This window comes from Nyctereutes procyonoides, unplaced genomic scaffold, assembly GCF_905146905.1.
Source record: "Nyctereutes procyonoides isolate TBG_1078 unplaced genomic scaffold, NYPRO_anot_genome, whole genome shotgun sequence".
Lineage (NCBI taxonomy): Eukaryota > Metazoa > Chordata > Mammalia > Carnivora > Canidae > Nyctereutes > Nyctereutes procyonoides.
This window is the reverse complement of record NW_026575051.1, coordinates 23857988-23880610: the sequence shown is the minus strand read 5'-3', so window position 1 is coordinate 23880610 and position 22623 is coordinate 23857988. Positions and strand designations below refer to the sequence as shown.

Here is a 22623-nt window from a genome sequence, read left to right as displayed (position 1 = left end):
AGATGAGCTCAAGGAGGGATGGAATTTTGAAAACTTTTAGGCTGCTAGTTTTTCGTAGTGGTTTTGCAGATTTTTTCTTTTTTACTTTTTGCTGAATTTTGTCTACTGCAGTCTTTTCACAGAGGAACATCACTTTGAGTTTTATTCATTAAAGTGTTAAATGTCATGATAAAAGAAGTGACTTATCCAAACTCTATGTATTATACAGCTGCCTTTGTGCTGAAATGACTATGTCATTCTGAAGGAAGTTTTATGTTTTATTCTCTTAGTCAAAAACTTGACTCTTCAATGACTTTATTCATTCCCTCTGGGATTACTCAGTGTTTACTTTCTTGCTAATGGCAGGGTTTGGATAACAACATGCCCTTTCTCGTCAGGAGGTTTGGTAAACTCTGAAAGGCTGGTTTTTATTTCTTTAAAATGTGTGAACTTTATGGATGCAAAACGGTTTTTTGAACTTCAGATATTTGTTTTTGTCTAGACTTATATTCACCTGTTTAGTAATCTTGAAGTTGGCATATCCTTCAGAATGCTTCTATGTGAATAAAAAATGTTGTTTTTAGAGGTATGCCATTTACCTCTATTGTTGTCAGTAGATTTATTGGTCCTATCATAAATTTATGAACACTTTTATTTTTTTTTAATTATTTATTTATGATAGTCATACAGAGAGAGAGAGAGGCAGAGACAAGGCAGAGACATAGGCAGAGGGAGAAGCAGGCTCCATGCACCGGGAGCCCGACGTGGGATTCGATCCCGGGTCTCCAGGATCGCGCCCTGGGCCAAAGGCAGGCGCCAAACCGCTGCGCCACCCAGGGATCCCTATGAACACTTTTAAGTGGTGATATTGGTGCATATGAAAAACATTAATGAATTTTCTAATAATTTCCTGGGAAATAATGCATTTCTAGAGTTTTTCATGTGAACAACTTTCCAAGTAGTATTCAAAATAATTTGCATTTCAGCCCTCCCCCACAACCTCTGAGCCCTCCCACTCTTTGTGCAGTTCCCAAATGATTATTTTGAGCAAACCAGAATGTCTCTGGACTTTGTTGAGAGCCTTTCTTAGAACTTGATGAACAGGTGCTTACTCAGTCATTTTGGAGGTGGGGCCCACACTTTTTGAGTTTTACAGTTTCCACGTTTGTTTTTGCATTCTTTTAATGCTTTGTTTCTAAGATGAACATTTCCTGTCTGGCTTTTGGCCTTGTGTTAAGTTTTCAATGGACCTATTTTGCCACTTTCTCTACAAAGAGTATTCAGGACGTCTTTTCCTGTCTTGTATATAGACAGAACTAGCTTTAAAATATCAGAGCTAGCTTTAAAGCAAACACATCTGTGTGTGCATGTATGTCTGTACATAGGCATGCTCATATGCATGCTTGTGAAGATATAAACTAGTGCTTATTTAGTCTTTCATTTATGATTCAAATTACTGATTAACCAGCCTGCTTACCAACTTACCTATAGGTATGTATTGAGTGTCCACTAATTCTATGCCACTCTGTCTCTGCAGAAGGAGAAAATACAAAAGTTTATTAATACATGGTTCTTTCTGACTTAGAGTTGGCCAGTTGTGAGAAGCAGGATGTACATGCACATTAAAAAGTGAATTGATAGGGCAGGGAAGTATGTGATTATTCTAAATGTCAGATTGACCAGCACAGGCTCAAAGTATAAGGAATTCATGGAACAGAGAAAAAAACAGGGTTGGGAAGATTAGTGAGGGCTCCACAAAGGAGTTGGGGCTTGATCTCTGCTTGCAAAGATGAGTGAATAGTGAGAAGACAACAATGACAGGAAATGGCATTCTGTCCATGGGGTGGTAGATGCCATGGATGCAGCATTGAACCAAGCATAAACCTTAGTGTTTGGGAAGAAACATTAAGAGGATGCTAGGTGGACTGGAAGGATGCTGTTGGAATAGTAGAGCTTAAATAGGTTGAATGGGACAGATACTCATGTATATTCTGATTATGAGGAATTTGTAGACTTTGTTGAAAATTATATACATTCAAATTTTTATGATTTCCTCGCTGCACTTGGTTTTGGCACCCATAGATTTGGGAGAGAATTAAGTAATGTTTAATATTCAATGAAAATCTCTGTATTTCAGCATAGGCTTAGTATTGGTTTTTGCAGAAATGTTAATGTAAATAGGTCAACGTTAAGTGTAATGTTGAATTGGCATATGAGAAAATTTAATTAATTGCAGCAAATTTTTTTCCTAGGCCGGACCTGATAGACATGAATACTGTTGCTGTTCAAAGCAACCTTGCAAATTTAGAGCACGCTTTTTATGTAGCAGAAAAAATTGGTGTCATAAGACTTCTGGATCCGGAAGGTAAGTTGTTCTGACTAGATGTAGACCAGCATGAAAGTCCGATTGAAAGTAATTTATCAACATTTTGAAATAATTTATATTGCTGCTTATAGATGTTGATGTCTCCTCACCTGATGAAAAATCAGTAATAACTTATGTGTCATCTCTCTATGATGCATTTCCCAAAGTCCCTGAAGGTGGCGAAGGTATTGGTGCAAATGTGAGTATTGATTTTTCTATACTAGAAGCTTCTGACTCAGTAATAACCAGTTGACTAAATTCTTTGATAAAGCTTTTTACAGTATTTATGAAATATTCTTTAAAGAATTTGAGTTACGATGCTATTTAATAAATCAGCCCTATTTGCATTTTCATGATATTATTCCACCATTAAAATTAAAGTATAACTCAAAAAAATTTGTTCTGTATCATAAAGTAGCCTATTTAGAGTTACATATCATTTTGTAAATAAAAGCTCTAAACCACTGAATTTTGGGGTGATTCATTTTTAACCCACTGCTGTTACATTTACTATGTTTGATATTCTTCTGTATATGTAGAATATCTCACTTCTGAAATCACTTTCAAAGTTATTAACTCTCCTAATCTCATGAAATCAGTTGGCTAGGGATTCTTTTTTCCGATTTAAAGGTGATATTTAGAGGAAGGGCATTTGATTTTGCCAAACTAACAACTGGGCTTCTCTCCTTCTTGCAGATTCCTTTTTTTTTTTTTTTTTTTTTTTATTCTATTTTATTTTGAAGATTTTGGAGCACATCCTGATGAACTCTCTTTTCTGGTCTCTTTTTCATCTCTGTGCACTCTTGTTTCTAGATTTATTTCCATTCTCTTTGTCTTGTTCTTTCTCTCAGAGATTTATCCTCTCCTGATCCTTGAGTAACTTGCTCTCATGTTCATCCCCAGCTGTGATGTCTACCAACAATTCAGTATCGAGCATTGCTTGAGAATGTTTCTTGTGACCATTCCTTGCCTTACCTTCTCACTGCCTTCACCCTATTCCTGACTCTTACCCCTTCACAGTAAAACTAGGATGACAGCTTTTTCATACTTTTCCATCTCCATTGTATTTTTCTTCCCATCAATACTGTACTTGTCACTAAACCAATCTTCCTAAAACCTGATGTCTTTAGATTGAAAACTTTCAGTGATTACTTGTATGGTTTGTAAGGTGAAATCCAGTCTAGATATTCTGACATTCAGAGTTCTGCATATTTTAATTTTGCTTATTTACTTTTTTACAGACTATTTGCTGGTAGCTAGGACATTTCTAGTTCAGAGACCTGACTTACTTGGGACTCCCTATCTTTTATCTCTCCCCTGACTCCACCAAAGAATCACTTACTGATTGTTGCAGAACTGCTCAGGGACTACCTTTCCCAGAACCCTTTGGTGACCTTTTGAGGCATATTTGTGCTTACCTGATTATTACCTCAACCGTTAGTATTACTACCTGTCTCAGGTATTTCAACACCTAATTAAATACTGCTTTTCATTTTGCTTAACTGTTTATATTGTGATTCTCTTTCCTCTCCATCTAGACAGTAAACTCTTTGATAAAAGGTATTGTCTTAAAGTATTAAATTCTTATTGCAACATTTTAACACAATGCTTTGAACATAATAAGCACTCATCAGATACTTAATTGAACATAGGTGACATCCTTCCAGTTTCCTCTATTTTTGAAGTTTGCTTAATGAGTAATCCTATCATATACATTTCCTATAGTTTTCATTCCTACATACTATCCTACATTTTATGTAGATCTTTGAGTTTCAGATAGACAGTTGATTTAGATCTAGAAAGGTTGGAGGACAATGCCAGCTAGCCTGGCTTGTACACACTATTAGTCCCTCTTCTTGGGTGCCTGAAAAAGATCCCAAAATGACCATAGTGTTTTTTCTTGCTGCATTTGGATGCAGCCTCAGAAGCCTTCTTCTAACATAGTACCCCAGCCAGCCACTATCTCTGGATCAGAAGTAGCACTCATTGGGCTACTTTGTTGTCAAATGTTGCTAGCATGTTTTTAAAGCTATTTATGTGGGACTGGGTAAAAAGTGAGAAGATAATTGTACTGGTTCTCACTATAAGCTTTAGTCTACAGCTTAAAGACCTGTAAATTCACAGAATGACCTCTGACTAAGTTGTGTTAGATATGAATGTTGTTATCTGCAGATGTAGATCTTTTCTGTCATTTTCTTGTTTCAGGATGTTGAAGTCAAATGGATTGAATACCAGAATATGGTGAACTACCTCATTCAGTGGATTAGACATCATGTGACCACAATGTCTGAGAGAACATTTCCTAATAATCCTGTGGAACTAAAGGTTCGTGTCACTGTAGAAGTTACAAAGGATTGAGTTGATTATTAAACATTTAAAATTTTTATCTTTTGGATTATTAAACTTAAAAAAATTAAATTTTTTTTTACTTTATTTAAGAGAGCATATGAGTGGGAGAGAAGGCAGAGGGAGGGAGAGAGAGAACCTTAAGCAGACTCAATCCCACGATGCTGAGACCATGACCTGATTCAAAATCAAGAGTTGGATGCCTAATCACCTGAGCCACTCAGGTGCCCTGATTATTAAGCTTCTAAATCACGTTATAATAATTCAATAATTCTAGAAGTTCAAGAAAAATTACCCTTGGCAAGCCACTAATAAATAGGCAATTTTAAAATTGTTCATCTCCTATTATTCAGAGAAAATGGAGGTAAATGTTAATTATGAAAATGTAACAGTAACAACATCTTAATGAGATTTTTAGTGTCTTAGCTTTGAATTGTTGAGAATAATAAGATGTAGTTTGAGAGACCCTGGAACTGACATTGCCAAATTATTTTTGGTGCCTGGGGAATACTTGGAACCCACCAGATAGATGGCTGATGCAGCAGGGTCCCTGGGAAGCTGGGACAAGTTTAACAGTGGTTGGGAATGTGCCTGTGGTTGAACCCTATTAAAACGGCTTCAGAAGCTTCTTTTTGTATAGCAAGAGGTACATACTCTATCTCACCTTGGAATCAAAAATGCATACCTGACTTCCAGTATAAATTAATTCATTTAGTAAAACATTTGATACTACCTAAAAACAGGTCCAACTCTTTGAGGCAAAGGCATTATGGAAATATCAAAGAATTATAGATATGTATACTTACTGAAGAATAACATCTCTTTTTGTATATTTGGATTTGCAATAACAAAGTAATCTGCTTCATTTCAAGAAACTGATAATGTGAATATTAAGAACAAAGTCTAATTCCTTGAATTCTAGGCTTTATGTTTTTGATCAAACTGGAATTGCAAAAACTGTAATAACCCAGGGTGGATCCGTTAAAGTTATTCATTGTGTTCATGTATCTGTACAGAACATCTGTGGAACAGTTTTTATTCACATTGCCATGGGGAGCTTGTCCTTGGCACAAAGTTCCTTGGCATGTGTTGATTTGATGCTTTTTTAAGTGTTCTAAAGTTGTTTGTGTGATGTCTCCCTAAGTGGATGCAAACCTTTCCAGGGCCAGAAAGATTTTCCCCTTCTTCCACCACATCTGTCAGGCATGGTGTTTAGCACATAATGGCATTATGAGCTTATTTTCTAATGGACATTCTGAAGCATTGCATTTTGAGTTCAAAGCAATTTTCAGGCTTCAAGTTCAACTTATTTCCAAATGGATTCTTATTGTCCAGACACTTGGGTAAATTTGTACTGACTTCTGATTAATGCTCATTCTTAAAGTTTTGAAAGAAGTTTGAGGACTACACAGATTACTTGCTGATGCCTAGGATAGAACATAATACACAGAAGAAAACATGGGGAGTGCCAGTATTTCATTAGCCAGCCAAACATCGAATGGAACCCTTCAGAAATGTGACTGCCTGAGGATTTATAGGGGATTAAAAAAAAACCAGCATGAATTCAAATGAAATAATTAGTGTAGGGATCCCTGGGTGGCGCAGCGGTTTGGCACCTGCCTTTGGCCCAGGGCGCGATCCTGGAGACCCGGGATCGAATCCCACGTCGGGCTCCCAATGCATGGAACCTGCTTCTCCCTCTGCCTGTGTCTCTGCCTCTCTCTCTCTCTCTCTCTCTCTCTCTGTGTGTGTGTGACTATCATAAATAAATAAAAAAAAGAAATAATTAGTGTATACTTATTAAATGTTGATAGGTTTCATCTACATAATTTTTATGAAGGTCCTTTTTAATAAGTTATATTTAAGAGATTTTCAAATTAGTATGTACAAACTCGATCATTTAATTATATGGTTGAAACTTCTGTAATAATAGCAATCAATAACATCTATGTTTATTAAAAGATCTGTTTAACTTGGCCAATGGAACGTTGAAAGCAAGGTTTAGCTATATAGTCAGAGTTCTGTGTAGTAGAATTCCATTTTCAAGGATAGATCCATGATACAGAAAGGAACCTTTTTTCCTTTATAGGAATTGCATCAAATTATTTTTCCAAAAACTAAAAGCTAAAGTGCAACATTTGGAAAGTGCAACTTTTAAAGGACATGTGTTTTTTGTTTATTTGTATGATGAGAGATTTTTAGTAGAACCACCTAAACACTGCCATGGTTTATTATTATCGAGATCCCTGCATGGCACATGTTGAATCATGGCTCACATCAGTAATTACACCCTTGTCAAATCTTGCATACTGTAACCTAGTCACTGACTAGCTGGGAATTGGTATTATCCTTGAATGTCAGTTTTATAAAGGAATTCCACTTAATGCATAGGACACAGTAAATAACATTTGAAGTGGTAACATTATGCAGTAATGAAAATAGGTCTTTGAAGTTTGGACCTTCATTTATTTTGCCTTTCATTTTAGGCACTTTATAATCAGTATTTACAGTTTAAAGAAACAGAAATTCCACCAAAGGAGACAGAAAAATCAAAAATCAAACGCCTATATAAGTTATTAGAGGTAAGTAGAAATTTCCTTTGTATTGTCAAGCATAATCTTTATTTTTTTTTTACATCCTTGCTTCATATTAAATTTTTTTTTCTCAAGATTTGGATAGAATTTGGACGTATCAAACTACTACAAGGTTATCATCCAAATGACATAGAGAAAGAATGGGGGAAACTCATTATTGCCATGCTCGAGAGGGAAAAGGCACTTCGTCCAGAAGTAGAAAGGTAGGCTGGAGGTGTTTTCTGTCATGTGTATCAGGCTGGGTGTGGGGAGATAACTCTTTGTTCTCGTGGAAAGAAATTAAATTTTGGAGACAGGCAGACCTAGGAACAACATTTATATTTTTCATTTCCTTGGCTGTGTGACCCTGGATAAGTCACTTAGTCTATTTCTTCATTTTCTTATCCAGAAACTCTTCCAGGAGATTTGAGGAATAAATCAGGGAAGGAATGTTTAAATAGGACCTGATAGGCTGGGTTGGTATGTGAAGTCTCATCTAATAATCTAAATTACCTGTGAGAATTTTCCATACTGGCTTTTAAGTCATCAGGAACTGGATCCAGAAGCTGATATATAGATCAACAATTAACGTATTTTGTTTCTTGCTGTGTTTTTGCTACGGCCTTCTTTCAGTGGGTCAATGGAAACAAGAGTCTAGTCTGTCTTCATTTAAAGCGCAGTGAAGTGGCATCTAGAAAACACTCAGGAGATTCTGGTTCAAATTTCTACTTCTGCAAGTGCATTTATTCCATGAAATCATCATTGACTATCATTCTGTCTTTCCCACTACACCAGTTGCCCAGGAAAGCACTGCTTAGTGGTTAGGAGACATCTATTGAGTGGGTTTTGTTTCCATTATAGTACTTACCTCACAACCTGACTTGTGGCACTTGGGAAGGGAATTGTGATCTCTGTTCCTTGTGAGATGCAAGCTTCTGAGGAGGTGGGCGTCCCAGTATAAGGCCATTATGTGTGGTCAGATATGCCTCTCTGCCCACCTCACTTAACACCCTTCTTGCTCTCTGGAGTGTAGCCACACTAACTGTCTCTTAGGAGCCCTGATGTCCCGCCCTCCTCCAAACAGGATCTTTGCACCATCTTTTCCTTTGATGGGAAAGTCTCCTTCATCCTCCCCATCATTCTTCACTCTCAGATCCCAGCTCCAGTGTTACTTCCTCAGTTAACTTCCTTGGTCTCTCAGGCTGGTTAGATGTCTTGGTTATAATTCTCATATTTACATGTATTGTTCCTTCATATCTCAGTTGTAATTTTATTTATTACTGTGATTGTTTGATTAAGGGCTGCCTGTTGACAATTAGGAGCTCCAAGAATGTGGAGACAGACTTGTTTTTGCTGCCTTCCTTGTTGCCAATGCTTAATGCAGTGTCTGGGACACAGAGAGGCACTTAGTTCTTTGTGCCCCACACACGACTTCCACATTGTTGAAATAGGAAATAATGCACTGAAGATATGAAAGCAAGTCTAACTTATCAGTCATTTATTAAATTACCAGTTACATTCCTGTTAGAGTGTAATATTCTGTCTGCATAACTGGATCCAGATCCAAAATAAGCTTGAAATACCTAAGATGGACCTTTTATGGAGGAGATAATTCTGGATGATTAAAATTATACACTAAGCTAATCATTAGAAGTAATGGAAACGTGTGTCTGAGAAAGGATATGGAATAGATTTTTAGTTGTCATCATAGTAGCTGGATTTTAATGCGATGGTCAAAAGTTCAAGGTCTGCAAGCTAGTAAGTTGTGGATTAGTTTTTTAGCTCAATTTGCAGGTCATGTAATTTTAGACAAGTTCATTAACCTCTGTAAGCCTCAGTTTCCTCATTTGTAAACAGGCTCTAATAGTACCTGCCACATATGGTGGTTGAGTATGAGATGAGGTCATGCATGTAAAATGATTAGTTAATTACCTAGCACATAATAATTGCTTAATAAATGCTAGTGATGCTGTTACTATTTCAGGCTTTTTTATTAACTAACTATATTTGATATGGCATTCTCAAATTTCCCCTTTCTTGCCATCTGAAAAGAAAAATATCTATCTTTAGAGTGCAGAAGCAACAGTTCTGGCTTTGTAGTGTTGGGAGTATGAAAATGTTCTACGAGCTTGGTTGGATAAATGCCTTCATTTTTCTTGATGCTACAAGTTTTTTGGCATGGACTATTAATTGCAAATAATACCTATGTGGCATGGGAATGTGTAAAAGATAAATGAGAAAGAACCAGTGTTCTTTTGCCATGTAGTAACCTATTGAAAGGAAAAAACAGGCACAGACAAGTTGAATTTGCAAGCATTGCATTGATATTCTACTTAGCACTCTGGTTTTAAAAATATAAAGTGACTGTTGTAAGATTAGAGATAACATTTCTGAGAGCATATCATACAAAGAAAGGACAATGGATACTTTTCCAGTTAATTTAACCTGATAAACAGATGACATGGCAGTTAAAATGGAAATGTACTTCGTTTCTTATCAAACTCATTTGTTTACGGGTACTTATAAGTACCAGTTTTTAGCCTTATGTTTCTTAGGACAGACCTGGTGCAAAAGTCAGATTGTGATTGAATATTTGTGTTTGTGAGCTGATGATTGGTTTTGCCCAAACAACCTTTACTAATTGTACCTGGGCTTCAGGGAGGTGTCTGAGTTGTTTTTTAGGGTGGCTGCAGTGGGATGACTCTTGATGAAAATATTTGGCAAATCTTTTCCAGTGACGCCCTGATCAGCCTGCCTTGTCCATACTTGTAGAGTTTTAATGCAGGCTACAAAAGGCAAACCTCAGCTAGCAAACGCATGGCTTTAGGCGAGATCCTTTTGAATAGCTATCAGTGTATTATTTGCTGCGTGTTTAATATGCAGGTTGGAGCATATTTAAGGAGACATTACGGCTGTGACAATTAGTTTGTGCTTTTCACCGTAAGAAGTAGAGCTCTTAGCAGACCTTCTACTTCTTAGTCTACTTGGAATAGTCAAAGAAGGGACATCATTTCAGGAATAAAAATGCACAGTAGTAGTTACAGCTACCGAAGCAGTGATTCTGTGTTTAGTAACACTACCAGCACTCGAACCAGTTTGGATTCAAATGAAAACTTTCTCTCGGTTAATTGTGGTCCAACACTGATCAACTCCTGCATTAGCTTCGGCAATGAATCCTTTGATGGACGCAGGTATTGAATCCTTGTCATAGGATTGTTTTACTTTTAGCAGGGAGGCATTTTTCAGGGATGGTAAACTCTGTGACTTCAAAGGGAGAGGCTTTAATTTATTTTGTCTCTTCTTTTAGGTTGGAAATGTTGCAGCAGATTGCCAACCGAGTTCAAAGGGACAGTGTCATCTGTGAAGACAAACTGATCCTTGCCCGAAATGCTCTCCAGTCCGTAAGTTAATTTTAGGAGCAATTGGGACTGTGGTGGAGGGGATCTATATTTTGTTTGAACTAAAACTTTCGTATAACATTTGGTTGATTCTTGGTATTGTCCTCTACTGAAAATTAAAGCTTGTTAATGATTGTGGTCACTGTTTCCTGTTTTGAGGAACAGTGAGCAAAAAGAGAACGTATATTTGAACCAAAAGGGAAAACAGAAGACCCAAGTAGCTTTTCATGCCAATATTTTGGGTTTTATATTTGAGGCTAGTTTTGAAACTTGTTTCAAAGAATTAATGTTGAGTTCTTTTAAAATACAGGATTCTAAAAGATTAGAATCAGGAGTACAGTTTCAGAATGAAGCAGAAATTGCCGGATATATACTTGAATGTGAGAACCTTTTACGCCAGCATGTAATTGATGTACAGATTCTTATTGATGGAAAATACTACCAGGCAGATCAGTTGGTACAGAGGTAACATTCCTACTTATTCATACTCTGTGCTTTGTGTAATTGCTTCATGGACACTTGTGATGAGAGTATAGAGTTATGACAGCTTTATGAAATTTATTTCTTATGCTCTTTTCAGTTGAAAATGTGTGTCACCTTAATCCTGATATATTTTGATATGTTAAGTAGGTATTTTTTCTTCAAAGATAAGTAATAGGAAAAATACTTTATAGTGCCTACAATACTGTAGTAACTAACTTACAGGTAAAATATTTGTATGACATTTGAAAAAGGGAAAATATAAGGAAAGGAGCCTTTTAACTCAATTTTTAACTTTTTCTATTTATCCTTTCGTGGAAATGTTTATAACAAAATGTTGGGGAAAAATTTATGTAAAATTCTGTATCTCTGAGAAGTGGGTTTGGGGGTAGGGATGGAACCTTTTCAGGTTGTAGACAGTATATATTACAAATATATATGTAAGATAATATGTAAAGCAAAAATTATAAATGGTAGTTTCACTTTTAAGAATTTATAATAATCTTAAATATAGAGAATATATAAATAAATATAGAAAAAAGCTGTTTGTTCATGTCAGAGATATTTTATAATAACAAAATTTGGAAATATCCTACATGTCAAACAATAGGAGAATGATCACAGTATAGTGCAGTGACTATGTGATAATATGGAAAGTGCTTATAGCATGAAGTTCAGTGAAAAAAATTGTGATGCAAAATTTTATCAATATGATTACATAGACTTTTTTTAGTAGGCTATTTTTTTAACAGTTCAGGTCTACAGAAAAATGGATTGAAAAGTATAGAGTTCCCATATCCCCTTTATATGCCCCTTCCTCAATTATTAACATCTTGAATTAGTATGATCCAACTGTTTTAATTGATGAGCCAATATCAATATATTACAGTTAACTAACTAATTTAGACCATGGTTGGCATTAGGGTTCACTCTTTGTGAACAATGCCTTTTATATTATAATTTATCCCTTTTGATTTTCTTTTCAGGGTTGCAAAACTTCGTGATGAAATTATGGCCTTAAGGAATGAATGTTCCTCCGTGTACAGCAAAGGACGCATGCTGACAACGGAACAAACAAAGCTCATGATATCAGGAATTACTCAAAGTTTAAACTCAGGATTTGCACAGACCTTAAACCCCAGCCTGAATTCAGGACTGACTCAGGGTTTAACGCCTTCCCTGACCCCTTCTAGTGTGACATCAGGCCTCTCATCAGGTCTGACTTCCCGCCTGACTCCATCTGTCACTCCGGCTTATACACCTGGTTTCCCATCAGGGGGATTAGTTCCAACTTTCAGTTCAGGAGTAGAGACCAATTCATTGCAAACTCTAAAGTTAATGCAGATCCGAAAGCCCCTTCTGAAGTCTTCTTTGCTGGATCAGAATTTGACAGAAGAGGAAATCAACATGAAATTTGTTCAGGATCTTTTGAATTGGGTTGATGAAATGCAGGTAAAAGAATGTTTACCTGAAAGTTTCAGTCTTTATTGTTGTCTGTTTCTCTTTTAACTCTAGTATCTTTCTGTTTAAAGGTGCAGCTGGACCGCACTGAGTGGGGGTCAGATTTGCCAAGTGTTGAAAGCCATTTAGAAAATCATAAAAATGTTCACCGAGCTATTGAAGAATTTGAATCTAGCCTTAAAGAAGCTAAAATCAGTGAGGTATATGAATTTAAAATCTGTATGTATTTCATTTTAGCTTGCTGTTGTTTTGCTCTTTTTAAATAAAATCCTGTAACAAAATAATAGATGTAGTGAGTGTGAGTCAGAAATATCCCTAAAACCTCAATGTCTTTTTATCCCATATTATAGATCCAAATGACAGCACCTCTGAAACTAACTTACACCGAAAAGTTACACAGATTAGAGAATCAGTATGCAAAACTCTTGGTAAAAGTTTTTTTTTTTTTTTTTACAACTTTTAATAAGAATTTTCCTTATCTCTATTTGACCAAGACATCATTCTTAAAATTGATTTTTTTTTTAATAAAGAATACATCCCGGAATCAGGAACGGCACCTTGATACACTCCATAATTTTGTAACTCGTGCAACTAATGAACTTATTTGGTTGAATGAAAAAGAAGAGGAGGAAGTTGCTTATGATTGGAGCTACTCCACCAACACTCACTTACCACTACAAACCATATACCATAACCTCAAATAATATCATTCAAATAATAAAAATTTTACTTAAATAAACTCACAACAAAATCAACAACAAACCCAACTTCCAACAATATCTCCAATCCCCCACTCCTACCCCAACCCATAAATCTAACTCATCTACCACAAATTCCCACCCCCCTTCCTAACATCAATCTTACCTACTTCCTACACCCTATAACTATCCAAAATCCCTAATCATCAACACAACCTCAAAAACAATCATCACCCAACCCCCCACCCCCCCCACACCCAAACAACCCTATATTATATATATCATCGATCTAGCTATATATAGATCCCTACTCACCCTATCCAACTATATATAAACACATACATCATAGATGAGAGATATTCTATATACACCCACAACAACCTCATCACACAACCTCCCTACATACCATATCCATATATACCCCTAGAGAGATATCATTCTCGCTCTCTCTCATCCACGTATAGATATGTAGATAGAGTGATACCAGAGTTATATATAGGAGTGAGATCTTACAACACCATCCATATCACATTATCCTGCTACGATATCACCATTCAATCCCCACACCCTTACAAACTTTTTGTAGAGGTGATATTAGAATCACAATATCCCCCTCGCTCGACCTCGCTCTCGCTCTACTCCCGATGGTGAGTAGAGAGAGATAGAGTGAAATAGATATAGAGTGAGAGATGAGTTAACTCTCGCTACCAAAAAACCTTCATACAAATAAACTTCTAAAAACAAAAAACAAACAACCATTACAGTAATAAATTTAAGAGAGACATATTGCTGTAAACAACACCCGGGCCAAGCCTTATTCTTATATAATCACTTACCAACCAGAATATCCCGGAAAAAAATTGTTGAATTAATTAACCTTATTCCCATGTGGTATTTTTAAATAACACCTATATACCCTAAAATATACCAAGATGAGCGATGATATAGAGATATTGCTACTATCGCTCGCCTCTAAGAAACTGGGGTTATACTAAGATTGGATAGGAAGTATTCACAATCAAAGATGGGGAAACATGGTATATTGGCAGAGGAAACAAATGGAGCTCTGCTTAAAATGTGAGATGCTTCAAACTTTTGCAGTTGAGGAGAAGCATCTGATAGTCTTTGTTCACTGAAATTTCCACGATACAAAAGATTAGTAAAATTTTAGGCCCCAGTAGAAGTTTTGGGAATATTATATTTGACATTCTTCATATAATAATATAGTCATTCATGGGCATGTAATACCATATATGAAGTTAAAGACATAGAAGAGTAGGGGAAACACTAGGGAAAGCAAATTAGAATAATGAAGGGTCTGGATATACTTTGTATGATGATAAACTAAAAATAGAGTATTCTTCAAGGTAGAGATGAAAACTGTTAGGGACTATGATTACAGGCCAAGAATTTTAATGGGATTGGATAATGTAAATGTGAACCTGATTACTTTTATGTAGAGATGTTAATCTAATTAACTAAAAGTTTCTTGAGGGATAAAATTAAGCCTGAGTCATCTTTACAATTCCATTGGCCTGTTCAGCGTCTTGTGGGTACACAGATAATATTACTTAATTATCAACACTATTTCAAATGTTATATGAGAAAAGAAACTAATAATCTAACAACTCACAATGATATGTCTTTTATAGCCAATTTGCTCAAAGTGGCTTAATTTGAGGGCACGGGTAATATGACCGCTCTATGTTGCCAGATTTTCAGTGCTACACTGTATATTTCATTCAGAAAGCCTGCCTGAGCATAGCACAGCAGTTTTTCCCAAAGGGGAACAAGCTTAAGAGACCTTTTCATTAAAGCATCTAGATCGCCCTCTGCTGGACATCAGTGAGTGGCATCTTAAATATAAAAAAGTGTTTTATGTTTTCTTTATGAAGTAGATGTTCTCTCAGTTATCTTTTGCTTCATGAGAGATTCACTTCATATTAAAAATTCAAAAATATTTTAAATAAAAATTCTTAGTGTTATAATAACTATAGTTCCAGAATTACAGCGATAAGAGATTACACTCTTCTTCACTCTCCCCAAACTTTTCCCTGGCAAAAACAAACACCTAAGTCACCCCTCTTCCCACCAAAGAACTTCTAGTTTTGTTTCAAGTTTTAGAAACAAAGACAAAGAAAACTACAGAACAATCTATTTCTGTGTGTATTTTTACATTTTTATTTTAAATTTAATATGTAAATGCTTAGGACTGACTTTGTGCAAGTACGGACTCTGTAATAGAGGGTCATTTCACTACCCTAATTTTCAAGTCTTACTCTGTTAAAACAATCTCATCATCTATTTGGATAGCAGAGTTTTTACACCTTTAAAAGCTTTGTTGTATTATGTATGTCATTACTCTTCAGCCAGTTACAATGGCTGTGTTTCATCTCTAAGGCCTACCGAGCAGCAATGCAGACGCAGTGGAGCTGGATATTACAGCTGTGCCAATGTGTGGAGCAGCACATAAAGGAAAACACTGCATATTTTGAGGTATACGAATCGAATCACAATGTCAGTTGATAGTACTGTGATTTTGGCCTATTTACAAAAAGTATCTTCATGTTAATTAGGGACATGTATGTAATGTGCAGAGGAAATAAAATAAATATTTTATTTGTAGGATATATGGGACATATGTCCTATAGGATAGATTGAAGCAATCCATTAAGGAGGAAATCCTTTAAAACCTTTAAAAATGTCAGAAAATATCTTATAAATATCTTTCACAAGGGAATAATTACAGAGAGCTTATCTTTTTTAAAAAAAAATTTTAAGTTTTAAAATGTTCTTTAGAATATCATTCCTACTTAAAAATCATTTGGACCCTCAAGGAAAACCGAACTTTAGCCAAAATAATATAGGGCTAAAATGCAATACAGATATAAACTTTAGACACTTCGGTTTCCTGATAATCATCCAAACTCAAGAGTTGTTTGGGTAAAGGAGTGATGTGACTATTAAGTGGTCTTATGATTTTACTCTCTTCTCCCTCATGAGGGATCCACGGGGCTCTGGTACTCTGATCTGACAACTCTAGGTTTACTAGCATTTAATATACTCTTAACTGCCAGTTTTCATCTTTTTATAGTTTTTCAGTGATGCCAAAGAAGCAACTGATTACTTAAGGAATCTGAAGGACGCCATTCAGCGCAAATACAGCTGTGATAGATCAAGCAGTATTCACAAGCTGGAAGACCTTGTTCAGGAGTCAATGGTACTCATACAAAAACCTATGCATTTCATCAGTCCAATCCTGGATAATCCGGATTAGATTAGTATTTCATCGTATTTTTATGTGTGCAGAACTTTATGTTTTATTGATACTCTTGATATTTCCACCTCATTCTATCAAGCATTCAGCTTTAGTATTTTTTGGTAACAAGTACAACAGATGAGTTTTTTATGTGATTGCCTTGATATTTTAAATAATTGTTTTGAGAGTGTTCTGTGTGTGTGTATGTGCATGTGTGTCTGTGTTTAGTCATTCACTTCACAAATAACTAAGCACTTCTTAGAGCCTAGACACTGTTTTAAGTACTGGAGATAGAGCAGTGAAAAAAACAGAGAAGAATCCCTACCCTCCTGGTGCTTACCTGCTAGAGGGGGAGCAGACAATAAACGTGATAAAAAAGTAAAGTATGTGGTATAGTGGTAAATGCTAAAGAGGAAAAACCAAACAAACAAAACAAGGAAAGAGAGATGCAAGAGGGACAGAGAGGGATTGAATATTTAGACCAAGTGGTCAGGGAAAACTTTTATGATGAAATTTTACTTGTGTAAAGCCCTAAAAGAAGAAAGAGTACAAGTCTTTTACTTTTTAAAAATCTGTCTTATTTATTACTTAGGAAGAGAAAGAAGAACTTTTGCAGTATAAAAGCACAATAGCAAGCCTGATGGGGAGAGCAAAAACAATAATTCAGCTGAAGCCAAGGAATCCTGACTGTGCACTCAAAACTTCTATTCCGATCAAAGCTATCTGTGACTACAGACAAATTGAGGTATTCTAGAAATAGACCAATTTTTGGCATTATTCTTACCTTTTAAAAATGAGGTCATATTGCTGACCATTGGTAAAGTTTTCTACCTCAAAAAAACCAAAAGTTCCAAGATTGGGATTAGTAAAGGATTAGTCAACAGTGACCTCATTTGGTTATTCTTTTCTTCATTTGAAACCAGATAACCATTTACAAAGATGATGAATGTGTTTTGGCCAACAATTCTCATCGTGCTAAATGGAAAGTCATTAGCCCTACTGGGAATGAGGCTATGGTTCCATCTGTGTGCTTTACAGTTCCTCCACCAAACAAAGAAGCAGTTGACTTTGCAAACAGGTTTGTATGCGTTTACTAAACACACAGAACTGTGTTTGGAGGCTCTCTGAAGGTTAACAAAACAATCAATACTTTGTCAAGACCCATAGGATCAGAAAGATCTTGAACTAGTAAAGATGGGATAGTTTACAACAGAAAGAAAAATTATACATGTTTCCAGAGGGAGTGGAAGGCTTAATCAGTGTTTAGTTTGTCTGTCTTTCTCATGTATTTCAGAATTGAGCAACAGTATCAGAATGTCCTGACTCTTTGGCATGAGTCTCACATAAACATGAAGAGTGTAGTGTCCTGGCATTATCTCATCAATGAAATTGACAGAATTCGAGCTAGCAATGTGGCTTCAGTAAGTATGAGTCTACATATCGGCCTAATCTGTCCAAAAATGTGGGGCACATTATTATGAGGGGTGGAGTGTGTATTTGTTCGCGAATAGGATGGAGTCCAGCAGATCCATGTTAATATTCATCCATTTAATAAATATTTTGTTACATACTTGCTATGTACATGGCACTTTCTAAGAATGGTGGATATCTGGAGATCACATATTTCATTCACTGTTTATTACATTTTGAGAAGAGAAGATACGCTGTTTGGACTTATAGGGATGGATATAGTTTGATCTCATTTTTTGATATTTTATACTCTTGTTTTTCCTAATCTATTAAAACTTGAAATTGTTAATAAAAAATAACATTAATTTCAAATCACTCTTCTATTTATGACTATTAGTATGAACTGACCTACACCAGAAGACCCTAACCTAAGATCTATCCCATTTAAATTTAGCTGTTAGTACTATAATCATTTGATCATATGGATCATTGGTCTTCTTTAGATAAAGACAATGTTACCTGGTGAACATCAGCAAGTTCTGAGTAACCTACAATCTCGTTTTGAAGATTTTCTGGAAGATAGCCAGGAATCCCAAATATTTTCGGGCTCAGATATAACACAACTGGAGAAGGAGGTTAATGTCTGTAAGCAATATTATCAAGAACTTCTTAAATCAGCAGAAAGAGGTAAAGCATGGGAATCCTTATCTTTTTTTTTTTTTTCCTCTCAAGGTGATTAGTCCAGGCTATTTTTTACTCTCAGTGGGTATCTTGATCTTTGGTGTGTTACATTACTCAGCCTGTAATAGGTGGACACAGGTGCTGGAACATTAAAAGCACAGTTGTAGTAGGGAGATGCAAGGGGGGCGGGTTTCATTTATTTTTAAGTGATCAATTAATAAAAAGATGCCAACCAAATAATGGGACAAGCAGTGAATTCTTAATACATCTACTTTTCAACATTGTCACTATTTTGTAATGTTCAGAATGATCTTCTAGTTTTTTGAAAAGATTCAGTTATTTTTCCATGTATCACACCTGGATTAAAAAAAAAAACACTTGATTTTTTTTTAGAGCAGCTTAAGAGTCTTAGCAAAATTGAGAGGAAGGTACAGAGATATCCCATAACGAAACTTGGATTTTATACAGAGATTAAAGGAGAAGTCAGTTAAGTTTTGTTAAATATATATTTTATTAATTATTTTAATATTACTTAGAAACAAAAAACTATATTAGTAATCTATTTAAAACATTTTTAAACATTAACAAATTCTTTATCTACCTTTCATTTTTAAGGATTTTTTTTAAATTTTAAAAATTAACCTGTAGCTAATGTAATTCAGATTTTTGTGAACATATAACAGCGTAATATATTACTTTCCTTGGATATCATAAATCAGAAATTGGGACTTAGCATTAGGAAAATTTTATTAACTGTTCATAAATTATAAGGTCTATTATTTGAAGGTTTATATCCTTAGGGTGGGATTGTGGTAATGACTGGTGACCTTAGTCTGACCAGCAATGTCCAGTGGTAGTAAAACTGCCAAATTAAAATGTTAACAGCAACATCCAGAAGACAGAGAACAAAGTGTTTTCCAAACATTATATTTATTTTCACAGAGGAGCAAGAGGAGTCTGTGTATAACCTCTACATCTCTGAAGTTCGAAACATTAGACTTCGGTTAGAGAGTTGTGAGGATCGGTTGATTAGACAGATCCGCACTCCATTGGAAAGAGATGATTTGCATGAAAGTGTGTTCAGAATCACAGAGCAGGAGGTGAGATTTGTAACTATCTTGGGACATAATGGACTCAAGGTAAATTACTGTCACAATGACATTCGTTGTTGACTCCGGTGACTTCTCATGGGCTCAGCTTTGCCCACTGGTCACCTCGTGAGTTCTGATTATGTATTTATTGCTTATCGTGAACGAGAATTTTCTAATTCAGTTTTGCCTTTGACTTAGGTAAATACAGAAACGTGTACCCTTTCACCCATTATGATAGAGTGTCTCGGGGTTTCTCATAGTGACAGTTGTGAATGCTTATTGATCAGCTGCTGGATGCAGAAGCACTAAGTTAGATGTTTGTGCCCGAGGAGATGGGCAGTAAAGGAATTACTGATGATAAAACTTGAAGGCCCAGGCTTACTTTCCTTGATAAAGAAAAAGTAAAGAATACGTAGTTTTTTAAGTCAGTGATTATAATGTAAATTGTGTTTTCAAGCTGTTTTAGAAAAGATGCCCCAGGTGGAGTCATAGCCTAATACCTATGTTAATTCTGTCTTCTATAGAAACTAAAGAAAGAACTGGAGCGACTTAAAGATGATTTGGGAACAATCACGAATAAATGTGAAGAATTTTTCAGTCAAGCAGCAACCTCTGCATCAGTTCCCACCTTAAGATCTGAGCTCGGTGTGGTCATTCAGAACATGAACCAAGTCTATTCTATGTCTTCTACTTATATAGATAAGTATGTAACCTCTGTTTTAATATAAATTTGCTTCATTCAACTCCCATATTTATGTGTATATATATATAAACATATATATGCTGTTCATTTAAAAACATTCATTTTTATGAATGTAAATAATCCCTTTTTTGTCTTAATAACATCTATTAAATGTTTCTCTGGATTTATTATGCTTTCTGTTGAAAAGAAATATGCCTGAGGGAATAGGGCATGTGTATGCTTTTCCCACATTTTTGCCTGTGGGTTTAGTCCCTCAGCTGTTGTAGCTTATAGGACTTTCCTCTCAAGCTTGGTCTAAATAAGGTTTGAAAGAAGACCACCTTACCCTGGAATCTCTTACAAAATATACCATCTGCAGGGCAGGGCATGGATTGGAGCACATGCCCTCCATTAAGAAGAGAGTTAGCTGAATGTTAATCTTGTAGTCAGTGTGTTTCATATTCCAAGATGAAGAACATGCTATATCTTGCATCATAAATGGTTCTTCAGGACTGCATTATTGGAAAATAAATGTTTACTAATAAGAGGCTATTGTTGCATTCTCTTTTTTAGACTGAAAACTGTTAATTTGGTGTTAAAAAACACACAAGCAGCAGAAGCTCTTGTCAAACTCTATGAAACTAAACTGTGTGAAGAAGAAGCAGTTATAGCTGACAAGAATAACATTGAAAATCTAATAAGTACTTTAAAGGTAATGCACCTCATTTATGGCTATTTGCTAAGATCACACTCTAAAAATTATTTCTCTAGTACCTAGATCTTCGAATATCAACTAGTAAATATCTTAATTTGAATACATTTATATTAATTTGATTTCCTATCTCTACATAACCATACCTTAGTGTAAATAAGTCATTTTTCATTTGAGGAGAGTTCTTCTCATTTGAAATTTGTGTCTTTTTGCAATAATAGCTTTTTATAATTAATTTGGGTCAGCAAAAGCAATTGAAGCTAAAAATTAAATTATTTCTAATAGATTCTCTTGCTGAAAGAGGTAGTTATTTTAAGACATCAAGGAAGTAAGTAGAGGAGTTAATTCAGGAAAGGAAAAAGACTGGTAGCTGTACTCATCTATATTGATATTTCTATATGTAAAGTATTGAGTATGAAATCATTGCAAAGTAGTTGTGAAAAATTATCTCATTAATTTTTTTAATGCATGTATTCATTTTTAAACGAGATTAGTAGATGTTTAAGAAATAGGCAGTTCGAAAGACTTACAGAGGTAGCAAACTTACTCATGGAATATATTTTTTTTTTATTGATGTGCAAATTCTATTAGCTTGAACTTTATATATAAAATTGGGGTTCTTTTTAGGTCAAAGTGCCATCAGAGATTGACAATTCCATATGGTTCAGCCTAATATATCATTTTTATATATGAAATGTAGTCTTTTCTTGATCTGATTTTATATCAGTCATTTGTAAATAAATTGTAAAGTTAGTTAAATAATGTGTTTACATAGTGGGTGGTTGACAATTTTTATGACTTCCACCAATTAATGCATTTTAGCAATGGAGATCTGAAGTAGATGAAAAGAGAGAGGTGTTCCATGCATTAGAGGATGAGTTGCAGAAAGCTAAAGCCATCAGTGATGAAATGTTTAAAACATATAAAGAACGGGACCTTGATTTTGACTGGCACAAGGAAAAAGCAGATCAGTTGGTTGAAAGGTGGCAAAATATTCATGTTCAGATTGACAACAGGTTAGTATCCTTTTTGTTCAGTTTCAGCACAGATTTAATATTTATCCTGTATTCTAGGTAAAATCTAAACTTCTAGGTTTCTAAAAAAAACTTCTATATACAGTTAATTTCATATAGTTACCTTTCATATATAGTTAATTTTGTTAATTGCAAGAGCTCCACCTGATTTTATTTCTTTCTGGTATGGTGGAATCAGCAAGACAATTAACTTCAAAATAAATATTTTTCAACTCTATGTTGTTAAAACTGTTGATATACTCTGACATCTGTATAGTAAATCTACTTGCCTTTTCTAAAGGAAATTATTACTAACTTACAATGTTCAAATAACCAAGATTTAGTAAGAACGTGTTCTTACCATGTGTTTGAGGGGGCTGTATGAAGGAATCTGTACTAGACCTAAGAAGTGTAAAGCAATTGAAATGACTCGGTGTTCATTTTAATTGAGGATATAAGACAGTTGAGATCATTC

The 22623-nt window shown here is 35.2% G+C and overlaps 1 protein-coding gene across 1 annotated transcript in view; it reads left to right on the top strand.

The window, feature by feature from the left end:
• The window catches only part of DST (dystonin), a 483034-nt gene that overhangs the window by 308482 nt on the left and 151929 nt on the right, over positions 1 to 22623 (top strand). Inside the window, exons 10-31 of the mRNA XM_055329608.1 lie at positions 2232 to 2344; positions 2437 to 2543; positions 4550 to 4669; positions 7177 to 7272; positions 7360 to 7487; positions 10571 to 10664; positions 10972 to 11126; positions 12128 to 12593; positions 12674 to 12802; positions 12953 to 13030; positions 13133 to 13250; positions 13887 to 13947; positions 15637 to 15796; positions 16395 to 16520; positions 17152 to 17304; positions 17483 to 17637; positions 17854 to 17980; positions 18473 to 18656; positions 19593 to 19750; positions 20266 to 20444; positions 20997 to 21135; positions 21958 to 22151. Of these exons, the coding sequence (XP_055185583.1) occupies positions 2232 to 2344; positions 2437 to 2543; positions 4550 to 4669; positions 7177 to 7272; positions 7360 to 7487; positions 10571 to 10664; positions 10972 to 11126; positions 12128 to 12593; positions 12674 to 12802; positions 12953 to 13030; positions 13133 to 13250; positions 13887 to 13947; positions 15637 to 15796; positions 16395 to 16520; positions 17152 to 17304; positions 17483 to 17637; positions 17854 to 17980; positions 18473 to 18656; positions 19593 to 19750; positions 20266 to 20444; positions 20997 to 21135; positions 21958 to 22151 (3240 nt within the window). The remainder of the gene's footprint in view (positions 1 to 2231; positions 2345 to 2436; positions 2544 to 4549; positions 4670 to 7176; positions 7273 to 7359; positions 7488 to 10570; positions 10665 to 10971; positions 11127 to 12127; positions 12594 to 12673; positions 12803 to 12952; positions 13031 to 13132; positions 13251 to 13886; positions 13948 to 15636; positions 15797 to 16394; positions 16521 to 17151; positions 17305 to 17482; positions 17638 to 17853; positions 17981 to 18472; positions 18657 to 19592; positions 19751 to 20265; positions 20445 to 20996; positions 21136 to 21957; positions 22152 to 22623) is intronic.